The sequence below is a fragment of the Sinohyriopsis cumingii genome, chromosome 13 (assembly GCF_028554795.1).
Source record: "Sinohyriopsis cumingii isolate HCF-2022 chromosome 13, ASM2855479v2, whole genome shotgun sequence".
NCBI lineage: Eukaryota > Metazoa > Mollusca > Bivalvia > Unionida > Unionidae > Sinohyriopsis > Sinohyriopsis cumingii.
This window is the reverse complement of record NC_142973.1, coordinates 5,451,355-5,466,265: the sequence shown is the minus strand read 5'-3', so window position 1 is coordinate 5,466,265 and position 14,911 is coordinate 5,451,355. Positions and strand designations below refer to the sequence as shown.

At 34.3% G+C, this 14,911-nt stretch overlaps 1 protein-coding gene across 3 annotated transcripts in view; it reads left to right on the top strand.

Annotated features, from left to right (window-relative positions):
• The window catches only part of LOC149784886 (mediator of RNA polymerase II transcription subunit 25-like), a 173,182-nt gene that overhangs the window by 141,050 nt on the left and 17,221 nt on the right, over positions 1–14,911 (top strand). For 2 of the 3 annotated variants that reach the window (XM_089978465.1, XM_089978463.1), the window contains one exon: positions 7,460–7,498. The exons of the other annotated variant lie outside the window; for it this stretch is intronic. In XM_089978465.1, coding sequence (XP_089834591.1) covers positions 7,460–7,498 — 39 coding nt within the window. The remainder of the gene's footprint in view (positions 1–7,459; positions 7,499–14,911) is intronic. 3 annotated transcript variants of the gene reach the window in all.

The following is a 14,911-nucleotide window of genomic DNA, read 5'->3' as shown; positions in this document are numbered from 1 at the left end:
TTCACATGTTAGGCCTTTATATGAAAAATTCCTTGCTTATCAAACAAAAGAAGTCTTTAATTTGCATACTCCGAGTGGCCACTGATGTGACCACTTAAGGCAGGTTCAAACCATTATTTGGTTAGGGAAACAACTCACCACTGACTGCAGAAGGCAGGTGATACAGGGCATTTGTTTAGTAGTTTGGTCCAGGGGTAATTAGATTGACAGTTGTATTGCCAGCAGGTAATTAGAATGTTAATTAGAATGGCTGTTGTATTGCCAGGGGGTAATTAGAATTAATGTTGTAACCATTTTACCACTGAACACAGCTGACTAATAGGACAGGTTTTAATGTATTTAGTTATGTATTATAGCTCAATTAGTCATATTGAATATTTACGTCATATTCTCAATAATAACATTTGAACTGACGATTTAATTAATTTGAGCTTATTCTTGCATATGTCTTTGCTACTAATATCAGCTTGTGTGTGTCCTAGATTTTTTGTGTGTGTCTTCCTTGATCACTTAAAAACCTTTATCTTGTTTGCTATCCAGCACCTTTTGCATAACTAGTTAGTAGGGCCTATTCTCAGAAGCAACATTTTCATACCATGATTATTTTTCCTTAGAATAGATGAAGGTAAACTAATGTTCAATTCTTAATCCCCCTATTCTTAAATCCACCTGTAACAAGACTATTTGGATACATCGCCTGTAACAAGACTATTTGGGTACATCCCCTGTAACAAGATTTTTTGGATACATCCCCTGTAACAAGACTTTTTAGATGCATCCCCTGTAACAAGACTTTTTAGATACACCCCCTGTAACAAGATTTTTTGGATACATCCCCTGTAACAAGACTATTTGGATACATCCCCTGTAACAAGACTTTTTAGATATACCCCCTGTAACAAGATTTTTTGGATACATCCCCTGTAACAAGGCTATTTGGATACATCCCCTGTAACAAGACTATTTGGATACATCTCCTGTAGCAAGACTTTTTGGATACATCCCCTGTAACAAGACTATTTGGATACATCCCCTGTAACAAGACTTTTTAGATACACCCCCTGTAACAAGATTTTTTGGATACATCCCCTGTAACAAGGCTATTTGGATACATCCCCTGTAACAAGACTATTTGGATACATCTCCTGTAGCAAGACTTTTTGGATACATGCCCTGTAACAATGCTATTTGGATACATCCCTGTACATCACTCTTTAAAGTAAACATCAATAAAATTAGCAGTTACTAACAAAACTAAGATTTATCAAAAACCTTTGATTCTTAAAGAGAGACGAATGCAGAAATGTTTATTGTATTGGAATAGAAGCTGTGTAATACTTGGAATAGAAGCTGTGTAATACTTGGAATGTCACTTCTCTTCATGGTGTACCAAGTTTTGTTGAGCCCAAGTTGGTGAAAGCTCACCATGTGCATGTCCGTCCATATGTCCAATCTAGAGCTAGTTCAGTATCATTCATGCATTGTGATTTTGTCAGGTGATAACATAAGGTGATAAAGACTCAGAGTATTAGTACAGGATCATAGTTGAATGGTACATGAACTTAATGACATAAATTGTATGAAAATGAACATTTTCTCTATTTTTCTAAAGATTTAAGTAAACAACCAGGCTTTTTAAATCAGTGAATATAAGCTATCTTTGGAGATTACATAACACACTTCTGTGACTCATGTGACTTGTCTCTTTATTCCTACTGTTATGTGACTCATATAGCTATGTGTACTTATTCTGTCTATATGTGTGACATGTAGCTATGTCTGTTTATTCCATCTATATGTGTGACTCATGTAGCTTTCTGCTTATTCTTACTATTTATGTGACTTATGAAGTTTTGTCTGCTTATTCCTTCGACTTCTGTGACTCATGTAGCTATGTCTCCTTTTTCCTACTTTTTCTGTGACCCATGTACCTATATTTCCATATTCCTTTAACTATGACTTGTGTGGCTATGTGTCCTAATTCATAATGTTATTTTGAAGTGTGTAGCTAAGTCTCCTTATGCCTACTATTGCTGTGATTCATGTAGCTACATCTCTTTATTCCTACTACCATATATTCCATAATTAATGCCCCAACTCTGATTAATCCCTCTCTGCCATTTTTTTTAAGAAGAATTGTAGCCAATGTTATATTGAGCATAAAATGTTATATCTGTTGTATGTGTTGTCTTGCCATTATGTGTTTACATTGTAGTTCTTGTTGTTGTTTAGGGTTTAATGCCATTTTTCAGCACAAGATAGGCTATACGTGGCAGTCAGTATTAAGGGTGGAAGAAAAACCCAGGAAAAGCCCAGAAAGAACCACTGACTCACGAGAAGCCACTGGCAGACTTTCTCACCAACCCACATTGGCCGAACCTGAGACTCAAACCCATGCAGACAGAGGTGAGATGGCAGTGATCTGTAACAGTGAGCACTTTAGACCACTCTGCCACTCAGGGCCCCCATTTTACAGTGTAGTACAATACATTTGTGGAGATCATCTAATGTAGCATGTATATATAGCTGGGTAGAGTGAGTAAAAGAATAATGTTCACCATAATGGCATGTGCATTGCATGTTGGCAGGCATTACAAACCCCAACCTATCCTCATTTTCTAACCCAAACCTATCCTCATTTCCTAACCCCAACCTATCCTCATCTCCTAACCCAAACCTGTCCTCATTTTTCTCAATGCAGAAGCCTTCATGAGAGCAGTTGCAAAACTCTCTCTGCTATGTAGCACTTTTGGAATATATATACACGCACATACATACACACGTCTACTTTTGTTTTTCTTTCATAAGAATTATAAGGAAATACTATATAGAAGTCTTCTGGTTTTGGTTTTGCAAAATTTCCCTCTTTGATGTTGGTCCTGTCCGGCTTGCCATTATAGACTGATTGTTTGAATAATGATTCCCTAGTCATGACAGATTTATGTACTGACATTGGGTAGCAGTTAAAACTACAACATATAAAAGAAACATTCAAGTACAAATGCAACCAAGAATTACAATAGAAACAACACAATACAAACTTAACACAATTCATATGTGATACAAATATTATCCATGATTATAAATTATTTACAACCTTTACCTGAATTTAGCTTGAAAAGATGCAGTGTAAGACCTATTTTGAATACCTGTTTGCTTTAGATCCATGATAGCAACAAAATTATGCAGCAATCTCAGTTGATCACACTGTTAAAATGCATATATGTATGTATAAATTAATAAAGTTGAATTCACACATGTTGCATTAAACATGATGCAGTAATTTGGTGGCAATTTCAAAGACTTACCTGGCCTACTTCATCCAGCTGCTGAATGGAAAAATGTGTTGATTGATTGATCATTTTAACTTTGCAGATATTTACAATGACTCAATTCAGTAGCAGAAAGACCCCCAGATGTATATATGGTCATTTTATGAGTACATGAGAAGAACAACTTTGGCTTTGATTATTGTGCTCATATATATAACCCTAATTGGAATATGTAATACCCCAGGAGTATTAATTAGGGAATATATGGTATTTCAATGACTCAAGTAGCTATGTCTCTTTATTCCTGCTATTTCTGCGAGTCGGGTAACTATCTTTCCTTATTTCTATAACTGTGACTCATGTAGCTGTGTCGCCTTATTCATATTGCTATTGTGACTTGTGGTAGCTTCATGTATGTTTCCTTATTCATATTGTTATTGTGACTTGCGCAGCTTCATGTATGTTTCCTTATTCATATTGTTATTGTGACTTGTGCAGCTTCATGTATGTTTCCTTATTCCTACTATTTCTGTGAATCATATTGATGTCTCCTTATTTCTTCTATTTCTGTGACTTATTTAACTATCTTTCCTTATTTCTATAACTGTGACTCATGTAGCTGTGTCTCCTTATTCATATTGCTATTGTGACTTATGGTAGCTACATCTATGTCTCCTTATTTCTACTATTTCTGTGACTCATGTAGCTATGTTTCCTTATTTCTGTAACTGTGACTCATGTAGCTATGTCTCCTTATTCATATTGCTATTGTGACTTGTGGTAGCTACATCTATGTCTCCTTATTCATACTGTTATTGTGACTTGTGCAACTTCATGTATGTTTCCTTATTCCTACTATTTCTGTGAATCATATTGATGTCTCCTTATTTCTTCTATTTCTGTGACTTATGTAACTATCTTTCCTTATTTCTATAACTGTGACTCATGTAGCTGTGTCTCCTTATTCATATTGCTATTGTGACTTACGGTAGCTACATCTATGTCTCCTTATTTCTACTATTTCTGTGACTCATATAGCTATGTTTCCTTATTTCTGTAACTGTGACTCATGTAGCTATGTCTCCTTATTCATATTGCTATTGTGATTTGTGGTAGCTACATCTATGTCTCCTTATTCATACTGTTATTGTGACTTGTGCAACTTCATGTATGTTTCCTTATTCCTACTATTTCTTTGAATCATATTGATATGTCTCCATATTCCTACTATTTCTGTGACTCATGTTGCACTGTCACCTTATTTATATGACTCATGCAGCTGTGTTTCTTTATTCCAATAACTGAGTTATGTTGCTATGTCTCCTTATTCCTACTATACCTCTTGCTTGATAACTCATGCACAATGGGGTCCACATAGTCTGCACTATAAGCGAGGGTGCGAGTTACCGAGGGACCTCCAAAAATAAAAAAATGTGCTAACACTTCGAGAAAACCGCGGGGGTAGGGAACTGAGCTGTTTAATGACTGAATCCTCGTTTTCCAATTCCATCGATAATATTCGTTAATAACCTGCTTTTTCTAATGAAATTTTTCATTATTCTGTATAAGTAACTTATTTTCAAAATATCCAACATATGAAAGATCATTTCTACTGGTTTCAACAACCATCGAGATGTACGCGAAAACATCTGTGTATTACATCACTGCTTTTTGTTTCGTTGATTAGTCTGTTTCCTGGAGTGGTATTTAATCATATAGTGCCAAGCTGGGAGTCAAAGCAGCAGGGAACTAGACTAACTGTTGATACACCGCCAAACAAGATTCCTTTTTTTTTAAAAAAAAACTAGCGACATTTATTTTGTGAGACAATCGTCTACATCAAAACTCAATTATTTTATTGTTCAATTAGAACAATATTGATGTCACAATTTCATTGGAAGTAATAGTGAAACTTCTTATCATCCTTGAGTATATCTCTAATTGCCAGTTCAGAAATTCTCTGAAACTCACTTGCCCACAATGATCCATATCTGTGAAACCAAGCTCTTTATTTTATGAAGTATTCATTTCGCATGGTTGCCTGCCCTCTTTGATCACAGTTACGAATGAGTCAGTTTAAGGTAGTTTAATTATGTCTCCTTATTCCTACTATTTCTGTGACTCATGGGGCTATGTCTCCATATTCCTACTATTGTTGTGACTCATGTGGCTTTGTCTCCATATTCCTACTATTTTTCTGACTCATGTGGCTTTGTCTCCATATTCCTGCTATTTCTGTGACTCATGTGACTTTGTCTCCATATTCCTACTATTTCTGTGATTCATGTGACTTTGTCTCCATATTCCTACTATTTTTCTGACTCATGTGGCTTTGTCTCCATATTCCTACTATTTCTGTGACTTATGTGACTTTATCTCCATATTCCTACTATTTCTGTGACACATGGGGCTATGTCCCCATATTCCTACTATTTATGTGACTCATGTGGCTTTGTCTCCATATTCCTGCTATTTCTGTGACTCATTTGACTTTGTCTCCATATTCCTACTATTTCTGTGACTCATGTGACTTTGTCTCCATATTCCTACTATTTCTGTGACTCATGGGGCTATGTCCCCATATTCCTACTATGTCTGTGACTCATGGGGCTATGTCCTCATATTCCTACTATTTTTGTGACTCATGTGGCTTTGTCTCCATATTCCTGCTATTTCTGTGACTCATTTGACTTTGTCTCCATATTCCTACTATTTCTGTAAATCGTGTAACTATATTTCCTTATTTCTACAACTGTTTTACTCAGGTGACTATGTCTTCTGATTCCATCTATTTCTGTGACTCAGGTGGCTATGTCTCCCAATTCCATCTATTTCTGTGACTGGTTAAGCTAAGTTCTTACTATTTCACATGGCTTTGTCTGTTTGTACTGTGACTACATTTTTAAATTAGCTATTTTTACTTAATCTTACTATTTATGTGACTCATGTAGCTATATTTCCTTATTCCTACTATTATTGTGACTTGTTTAGCTATCCACTAAGTAACTGTAACAGGGACTCTTTTTAATTTTCACTTCACGAAGAGTGTTTTTTTCTTCATGAGATAGCACTAATTAATAATGTATATTTGATTCATCTAGGTAAACAAATCTTTACTCCAGAATATTCATTTGCATTTATATAGTTACCACATGGATTTACATATACAAAATAGAAAGAAACGAATAAAAGTACTTTTCATCAATTCCCGTAATTAAGTCTGTTCTACATATTGTTCATCCTTTGAGTTCAAAGTTGACCATGACATCACTAACTGGTTTGGTTTTTGTGAGTGCTTGAATGGCTGATCAAATCAATTTTTGCTCTGAACTGTCTGGTACGCTTGACAGGAGATGCCACATGGGTATACTTGATAAATAGAGGATGTGCTGCAGTTCTGCTGCTGGTGCTTTTGCACTGCCTGTGCAGTTCTCTTTTGTTCCAAGTCTCAAGATCCAGTATAGATGAGACTCAGTCAGCTGGAGAAATCATGTGTAAGATCTTCCCAAGACTCTGGATCATTGTTGAATTGTTTCTTTAAGGTTTATTTTTCATTTAATAAAGAAAGACAAATACTGACTTCTTTTGTTTTCTTACTCTTTGGTCAAAACTTTCTTTGGACCCACTTACATTTCTTCTTACATATTATGTACACAGTATCCGATTGAAGACATTTGTTGTCATGGATATCATGATACAACAACTTTAGTTCTTATGTTCATTCACACCCTAGAAAAAGGTACATGCAGAAGTTTTGTTGTAGATTAGGCTTAGTGTTTCTAAAAAAGACATCCTTTTTGGCTTAATGAAAGGTGGGCTTAACACCAACATGGGCTCATGTAGTATATTTTGTGCAAAAAAATACGCATTTTTGTATTCCATTTAAATTGTCTTTGCGATACATCTGGCCAGTTCTGTCTGAGGTATAGCCACATACATAAAACCTGATAGATATGTACATTTTTGCTAAGCCTTGAAAACTGATGGTTATGAGTATTATTGAATTCACTGTAAAACAGAATCAGGGTTTGAAAATTGCACAGCATTCCTTTTTCAGTCACATTAAAAACTGCCTTGCTTCACACTTTTGAATTAGTTTAGTTCTTTTGACTGCCTTGTCCACTTTGAAGATAACACAAATTTCACAGCTTGCCTAACATCCTAGACTAACATTTTTCTTCCAATAGATGAGATGTACTATGGTGCACCACAAAGTATGTACAGTGGTAGGTATCTGTTTTTGTTGTTGTCATGGTGATGGTTGCCATGGTTACAGAAGTCCTAATTTTTATTGTACCTAAAATTCTAGATTGTTTAGATTTATTGTTTAGTATTGCTTAGAATAAATGTTGCATCATGCTTGATATAGTGAGCATGTTATCCATCTTCTGTCATTCTGTAAATGACAACTATATGGAATTAATATCAATTTTCTGTCATTCTTTAAATGACAACTATATGGAATTAATATCAATTTTCTGTCATTCTGTAAATGACAACTATATGGAATTAATATCAATTTTCTGTCATTCTGTAAATGACAACTATATGGAATTAATATCAATTTTCTGTCATTCTGTAAATGACAACTATATGGAATTAATATCAATTTTCTGTCATTCTTTAAATGACAGCTATATGGAATTAATATCAATTTTCTGTCATTCTGTAAATGACAACTGTATGGAATTAATATCAATTTTTTGTCATTCTTTAAATGACAACTATATGGAATTAATATCAATTTTTTGTCATTCTTTAAATGACAACTATATGGAATTAATATCAATTTTCTGTCATTCTTTAAATGACAACTATATGGAATTAATATCAATTTTCTGTCATTCTTTAAATGACAACTATATGGAATTAATATCAATTTTTTGTCATTCTTTAAATGACAACTATATGGAATTAATATCAATTTTTTGTCATTTTGCTATTCTTAATTGTTCAAGTGATGGCTTAACCTGCTTGCATCAGTATTTTCTTTATCAGATTTTGCATGCAAGGTAAAATTGACTTGGGCAGGGTCTGACAAACATTGCCTACAAAGCCCAGCCGTTCTTGGTTACCATAGATACCATAGAGGGCTGCTACATTGCTTACCAGAATGCTGATTATGGGTTAGCATATGTTGAATTCATATAGCCTACTACATGTTATAATTGGCCTACATTTTTGTCAAAACAAACTTTTAACTATAATAAATATTTCATTAACACATTAACCCCTAGCGACGACTTAACGGGGCAGGAGGTAGTAGCCTACTGCTGAGCTCTGTAGCATCATGGTCATGCATGATACACTAAAGTGGACGGTATTATAGAAAGGTAGACAGATGTAGCTCTACAATGATACTAAATAATCTGGAATATCTAGTTGCACTACAAAATACAGATTAAAAAACCTCATTTTTTGGACCCAACTTTTTTTTTACCCAAAATTTGCCATTGGTCAGAATCCGATTTTGTGTCCTGATTATAGACTTTTTGGTCTCAGATTTAAGTCAAACTGGTATGAACTGCAAACAGATAGATGAGCCTTTGCAAAAAGTAGGATAAGATGGGCATTTGGAATAAAGAGTGGTCTCCATACAAAAATAATGGCTTCGTTTAGCAAAACAAAAAATGAAAAAAGAACTCCAACTTTTGCTTTTCTGCTCAGTCAAATAGCCAAATGAAAAACGATGTTTCTAACACAACTAGGCAGTATGTTATTGAAAGATGACCGGGGATTTGGTGTTTTCGAGTCTATTCAGAAAGAGCTTTCAAAATGTGTTTCCTACTCAATTTTCAGGTGAAATGACAAAAAGCTCCAGGGGTTAATGTGTTAAAGAGAATAATTTTTAATGACTTGTAAAAAAAAGAAAGGTTTTGAATCTAACTTTTACATTTATCATTGCCTTTTTTAGTTTTTGTGGCTATTTGCATAAACTGTGCTATGCTATTTTTGTACATGTCATCCATTGTGTTAATTTGTCAGACCCAGTTACCAACAATATTGGTTGCAGAGGAGGCATCACATTTTGTTCTTTCTTTTTCATTACCATCATTTTGCTCCAATCCATATTTGCTCCAATTGAATGTTTGGACATTTTTAAATTCCTCTTAACAGCCCTTAAATTCATACCAATTTATAAAAAATTTTAGAATAATTTATCCAGAAAATATAATTTTATTGTCTTCCGATATGCACTGCAAGTTCAGTGCCAGTTGGAAAGTGGGCTATGTTCTATAACTTCCTTTTTGTTTCCAAATTAAGTACACATGCAGTAATATTTTGGTGTTTAAGCTTCTTGACTCCGTTCAGTTTGTTTTAGGAATCTGCATGTATTAAAAAGATGCCACTGAAAAATGGTTTTATCTCTGTTGATTTCCTTTGTCAGTTTTCAATGTAGTATTAATATGATTTGGTTATATATATATATAAAACAACAAAATTAGGCCATGTTTGAAAACTGAATGTAAATGTTTGCATTTTAAACAGTATATGGAAGAATTGACAATGATCTTGTTCCCCAAACAGTTATCAAGCAGTGGGGTAATATAGCTATAGCAGTGGGGTAATATAGCTATAGCAGTGGAGTAATATAGCTATAGCAGTGAAGTAATATAGCTATAGCTGTGGGGTAATATAGCTATAGCAGTGGGGTAATATAGCTATAGCAGTGTCCATTTGTCTGTTCATCTGTAAGTGAAGTGGTTTCAGCAGCGTAACTTTAGTTTCCTGTGGTCTCTTTTTCTCAAATATGTGCCTCTTCTTTAGATAGATTCAAAAGCCTATTAATTTGCGGGCTGCTAAGTTGAAATCAAGGTCATTGGAGTTGATACTGTGACCGTGCTTCCTGCATAACAATTCAAGTTTTCTTGGTCTAAATGTTATGAAACCAAATAGCTGAACTGGTCAGGAGTGCTGTTTCTGAAGCTGAGAGGTGAAAGTTGACAATGCATCTTTATTGGTTTTCTCTTGATAAGCCAAGCTTCCCTTGCATCCAGTTTTCTTCAAACATTTTTAGGTGCTTTACATTTGGGAATAGTCATCTCCCTTTTGACTCTCAGGCCCAGAGGTTGAAGGTCAAGGTCACAAGAGGTAAATTGTCAATTTGTGTTCTACACAAAAAGTCTACTTTCTTCAAGTTTCCTACAACCAATTTTTTTTTCTTCAACTTCATAGTTGCATCACACTTGAGAATGGACAGTTACCCATTGAGTCAGTGATTAATATGTCAAAGGTGTGTTTGTGTGATTTGGATTTATAATGTACCTTTAACAGTTTTTCTGTTATATTTCTACGATATCTGCAGTGTGACAGTTTATAGTGATGTTTAGCACTGGGGCATCATGCCGCAGACATGTAGCATGATGTCCCACCAAGTCACATTATCCTGACACCAGGCTGACCAGTCCTAACACTAACCTCTTAATGCTGAGTGCCAAGCAAGGCAGCTGCTAGTACCAAGTCTTTGGTATGATTTGGCTGGGGCTCAAACCCGCAACCTTCTGCATCTCAGGCAGATTCTCTAACCACTTAGGCCACTAGAGCAGTCTAGGTCGGATGTCAAGATTGCTGGATGTGAAATTGCATTGGTTGCTGCATAATAATTTATCTTGCATGGACCCGGTTTTCATTAAAAATAACACATAATTATGCTCCACTTCAACAGTAGTCGTTATTTATGCATAGGAACTTCTGAATTGTGATTTGTTAAATGAAAAGTTCTCTGCACTGAAATTTGAATTTTCGGATTCAGTAAACCAGACACACAGATAAATAACATGGAGATTAAGAGGATAAAAAAAATTCAAACCAAAAAGTAATTAGAGTTCAGACTTTGATTTGTCTATGCATAACATGGTGAGGTCAAATCATTACAGATCATGGGAATTTGAATTGTGTTTAATTTGTAATAGGTCAGTGAGTTCATCCATTCTTCTGATGACTATTACATGTTTCTGCAAATTCATTTGTAGTCAAGAGTATATTTAACTTTTGTAGTCAAGAGTATATTTAACTTTTGTAGTCAAGAGTATATTTAACTTTTTTTGTCAAAGACCCTTAGGTTAAGCTGTCACTTCTGATTGGTTAAAATGTTTCATCTCAATAAACAAAATGGCTTTTTGAAATAAAGCTTTCAGCTTGCTTTTATAAATGGTAACAATGATATTGAGAAAAAAATGCTTCATATGTCATCTTGCACCAGACTTGAAAAAATATATAGTTTACCATCATTGATTGAATCTCTTAATGCATGTATGTGCCATATAACACTTGATTTGTGTTATTCAGTGTGCCATATATCACTTGATATTCAGCTTGAAGCTTTGGTATATTGTAAGTCCTATTATATTTTGATTTCTTTATGGGCCTTAATTGTCTTAAAAACTTTAATAATTATATTAAAGGTTTCTTACCATTACATTTCAGAAAAGTTCACTTTTATGTGTGTCACTAACTTGTGTATCACATGTGCTTAGTTGTTTAGGAAAGTGAGGTACCCTTTTCCATGATATGATCGACACTATTAAGATTATGTTTTAAATATTTTGAAAGTCATTTGTTCCTTTGTTACCGTTTGGATAAAAATTTAGTTGTGAGTGCTCACAAGTTAATCAGAGCACCATATGCAGTTGCAGGAAATTTCTGCAGAAACCTTAAATTTTAAACTTAAATCAGATACACTGTACAACACTGATTTAGTACATGACTAATGCATGCAGGCAGACAAGATTTAACTTCATTCTGTTACCATGGCAACACAAAAACTGTAGCATATGTTGTCATCATCAACAGTTTAGATTTGTGTTTAAATGTAATATTCCATTTGTTATTGTGCTATGTATGACCTACATGTTTGTTTGAATAATTTGAATCTGTTTTCTAAATTGAAAAATAATTTTCCTGCATGCCAGCATAAGTGGATTATGTAAAACATTGCAACTTTGAAAAAAAGTATTAACCTGTTGAAATATATCCCTCTTTCCAGTCATTATTTTGGGTTCTAAAGACAAACAAACCCTTGTTTATGCTGATTAATGATCTGCTGACATGGTATTAAAGCACTCAACAATTGGTTGTGTACTCAAGTGTCAAACTCAACAATCGGTTGTGTACCCAGGTGTCAAACTCAACAATTGGTTGTGTACTCAAGTGTCAAACTCAACAATTGGTTGTGTACTCAAGTGTCAAACTCAACAATAAGTTGTGTACTCAAGTGTCAAACAACAATTGGTTGTGTACTCAAACTGTTAAACTCAACAATTGGTTGTGTACTCAAGTGTCAAACTCAACAATTGGTTGTGTACTCAAGTGTCAAACTCAACAATTGGTTGTGTACTCAAGTGTCAAACTCAACAGTTGGTTGTTTACTCAAGTGTCAAACTCAACAGTTGGTTGTTTACTCAAGTGTCAAACTCAACAAGTGGTTGTGTACTGAAGTGGTAATGTCGGAGTGAGTGTTACTGTTTATGACTGGTATCGCTAAAATAGGTATCTACTGAGCATGATAAATAATGTACCACTGAAATAGGTATCTAGTGTGCATGATAAATAATGTACCACTGAAATAGGTATCTAGTGTGCATGATAAATAATGTACCACTGAGATAGGTATCTAGTGTGCATGATAAATAATGTACCACTGAAATAGGTATCTAGTGTGCATGATAAATAATGTACCACTGAGATAGGTATCTAGTGTGCATGATAAATAATGTACCACTGAGATAGGTATCTAGTGTGCATGATAAATAATGTACCACTGAAATAGGTATCTAGTGTGCATGATACATAATATACCTCTTTTTCTCCATGCATTGTAATGGGATGCATGTTATTAATAGAAGCCTGGGTATTGGTTTAAAATATGAAAGATTATTATATGCTCATTTTTGTATCTGTTAACTTTACATTGTCAGAATCATGCAATATTTTATGATATTGCACAACTTCATATTGCACTCAGGTGCACAACACATGTGCCCAATAGTAGTATACTATATTAGGAACTACTTTGTAAACAAATAGCAAAATATTTGCTTAAAGTTTTACATCCTGAATTTCCTCATTATGTACTTTCTTAGTTCTGCAAGCCCGAATTACATGAGCTATGTCATGGGTTTTAAAGCTTGATTACACATTTCAAAATTGTGCTGTAATTTTGACTATATTCCAAGTACAATAACATCCTCCTTACTGCACTGAAATTGAAATGAACATAAAATTCCATAGCGTCTTTTTGATAGTTATAATTGAAAGAGTTCATATTTATCCCGCATTATGATTCCAAACATTCAATGACAGAACAGAAACACACATGCAGATGAGTCAAGCCGCTGTCCCTCACTGCACAAATCAGATGTTACTTCATGTAGACACAGATAAAATCAGTCCATAATTGCAAATAAAAATTAAATCAACAAAAATACAAAAATTTATTAATTACAGACCAAATGGAAAAGTTGTTGCAATGCTCATTCATTCATAATATGACTCCAAATTTCAGTTTGAAGTAGACCAAAACAATTTCTTTCGAAAGTAATGTCGAGCATGCGACTAAGTTCAAAATTAGCTGGCCGGAGTCGTGTGCGCATTAATATTGTTGTTGTGTACTGATGAATCTCCACTTGTGTATTTAGATTGGAATACAGCATAAATTCAATTACTTTGTTTCTTGTGGTGTATTTTTTGTTTATATAATTAAGCCTTTGGTAGAATAAGAAAATGAGCATATAATAAAAAGGTTACTGCATTTGTATGGGAAAATATGAACTCGTTTTTTCGGATGGATACTGCACTCCTAAGGTTGTGCAGTATATCTATCTGAAAAAACTTGTTCATATTTTCCCATACAAATGCAGTAACCTATAAGTACTGCAGGTTCATTTTCTAGGCATTTTATCAAATTGTCATTATTTACAAATGCAAAGGTTTATATATTTATCTTCAATAAGGCCAACTCCTTTCACCACACTGTAACTCTTGTCTTGTGTTCCTCTCAAGCAGACAGGGAATAAAGTCATAGAGGTAATTTTATGAAATCAGACATTTTGGAAAATAAAGATCACTAGGAAAAGAAAACAACAGCTGTATTCTTACAAATTAGATTCTATACTTTTTTGTCAGCTTTCATTTTGTAAACAGTTTTTTGTCAGAAAGCCTTCATGAAGGTTACTTGGGTTTATGAAATTGTCCTTTAGTGTCAATGACAGCAGACATACTTGGAAGTCACTTCGTTGTGTACTATTCCTATATATAATAGCCTATTACATATAATATTGACTTTGCAATATCATATTATTAAATGTTGCCTTTCTCACAAATTTTCTTCTTCAGATATGTTAAAGTGTAATGTGTACTGTCCAGTTAAGTTTGTTCCATAAGAAGTATACTCTGACACGGGGAGAAATTGCAGTAACTATGTAGGGAGCCGATAATAGCATAGATTACCAGATTTTTTTTTAAAGGACGGTTTTTCTGTCTCTATTGACTCTGTAATGATGGCCGCAATGAATGTAGCATTGGTAACAACACTAATGTCTTCCTTCTACTATATTGATATTTTCCTTCATCTTGATGGTCACCCATCTCTTTTTCAGATGAGTAATAATCATTCCACATACAATTTATACAGATGGGAT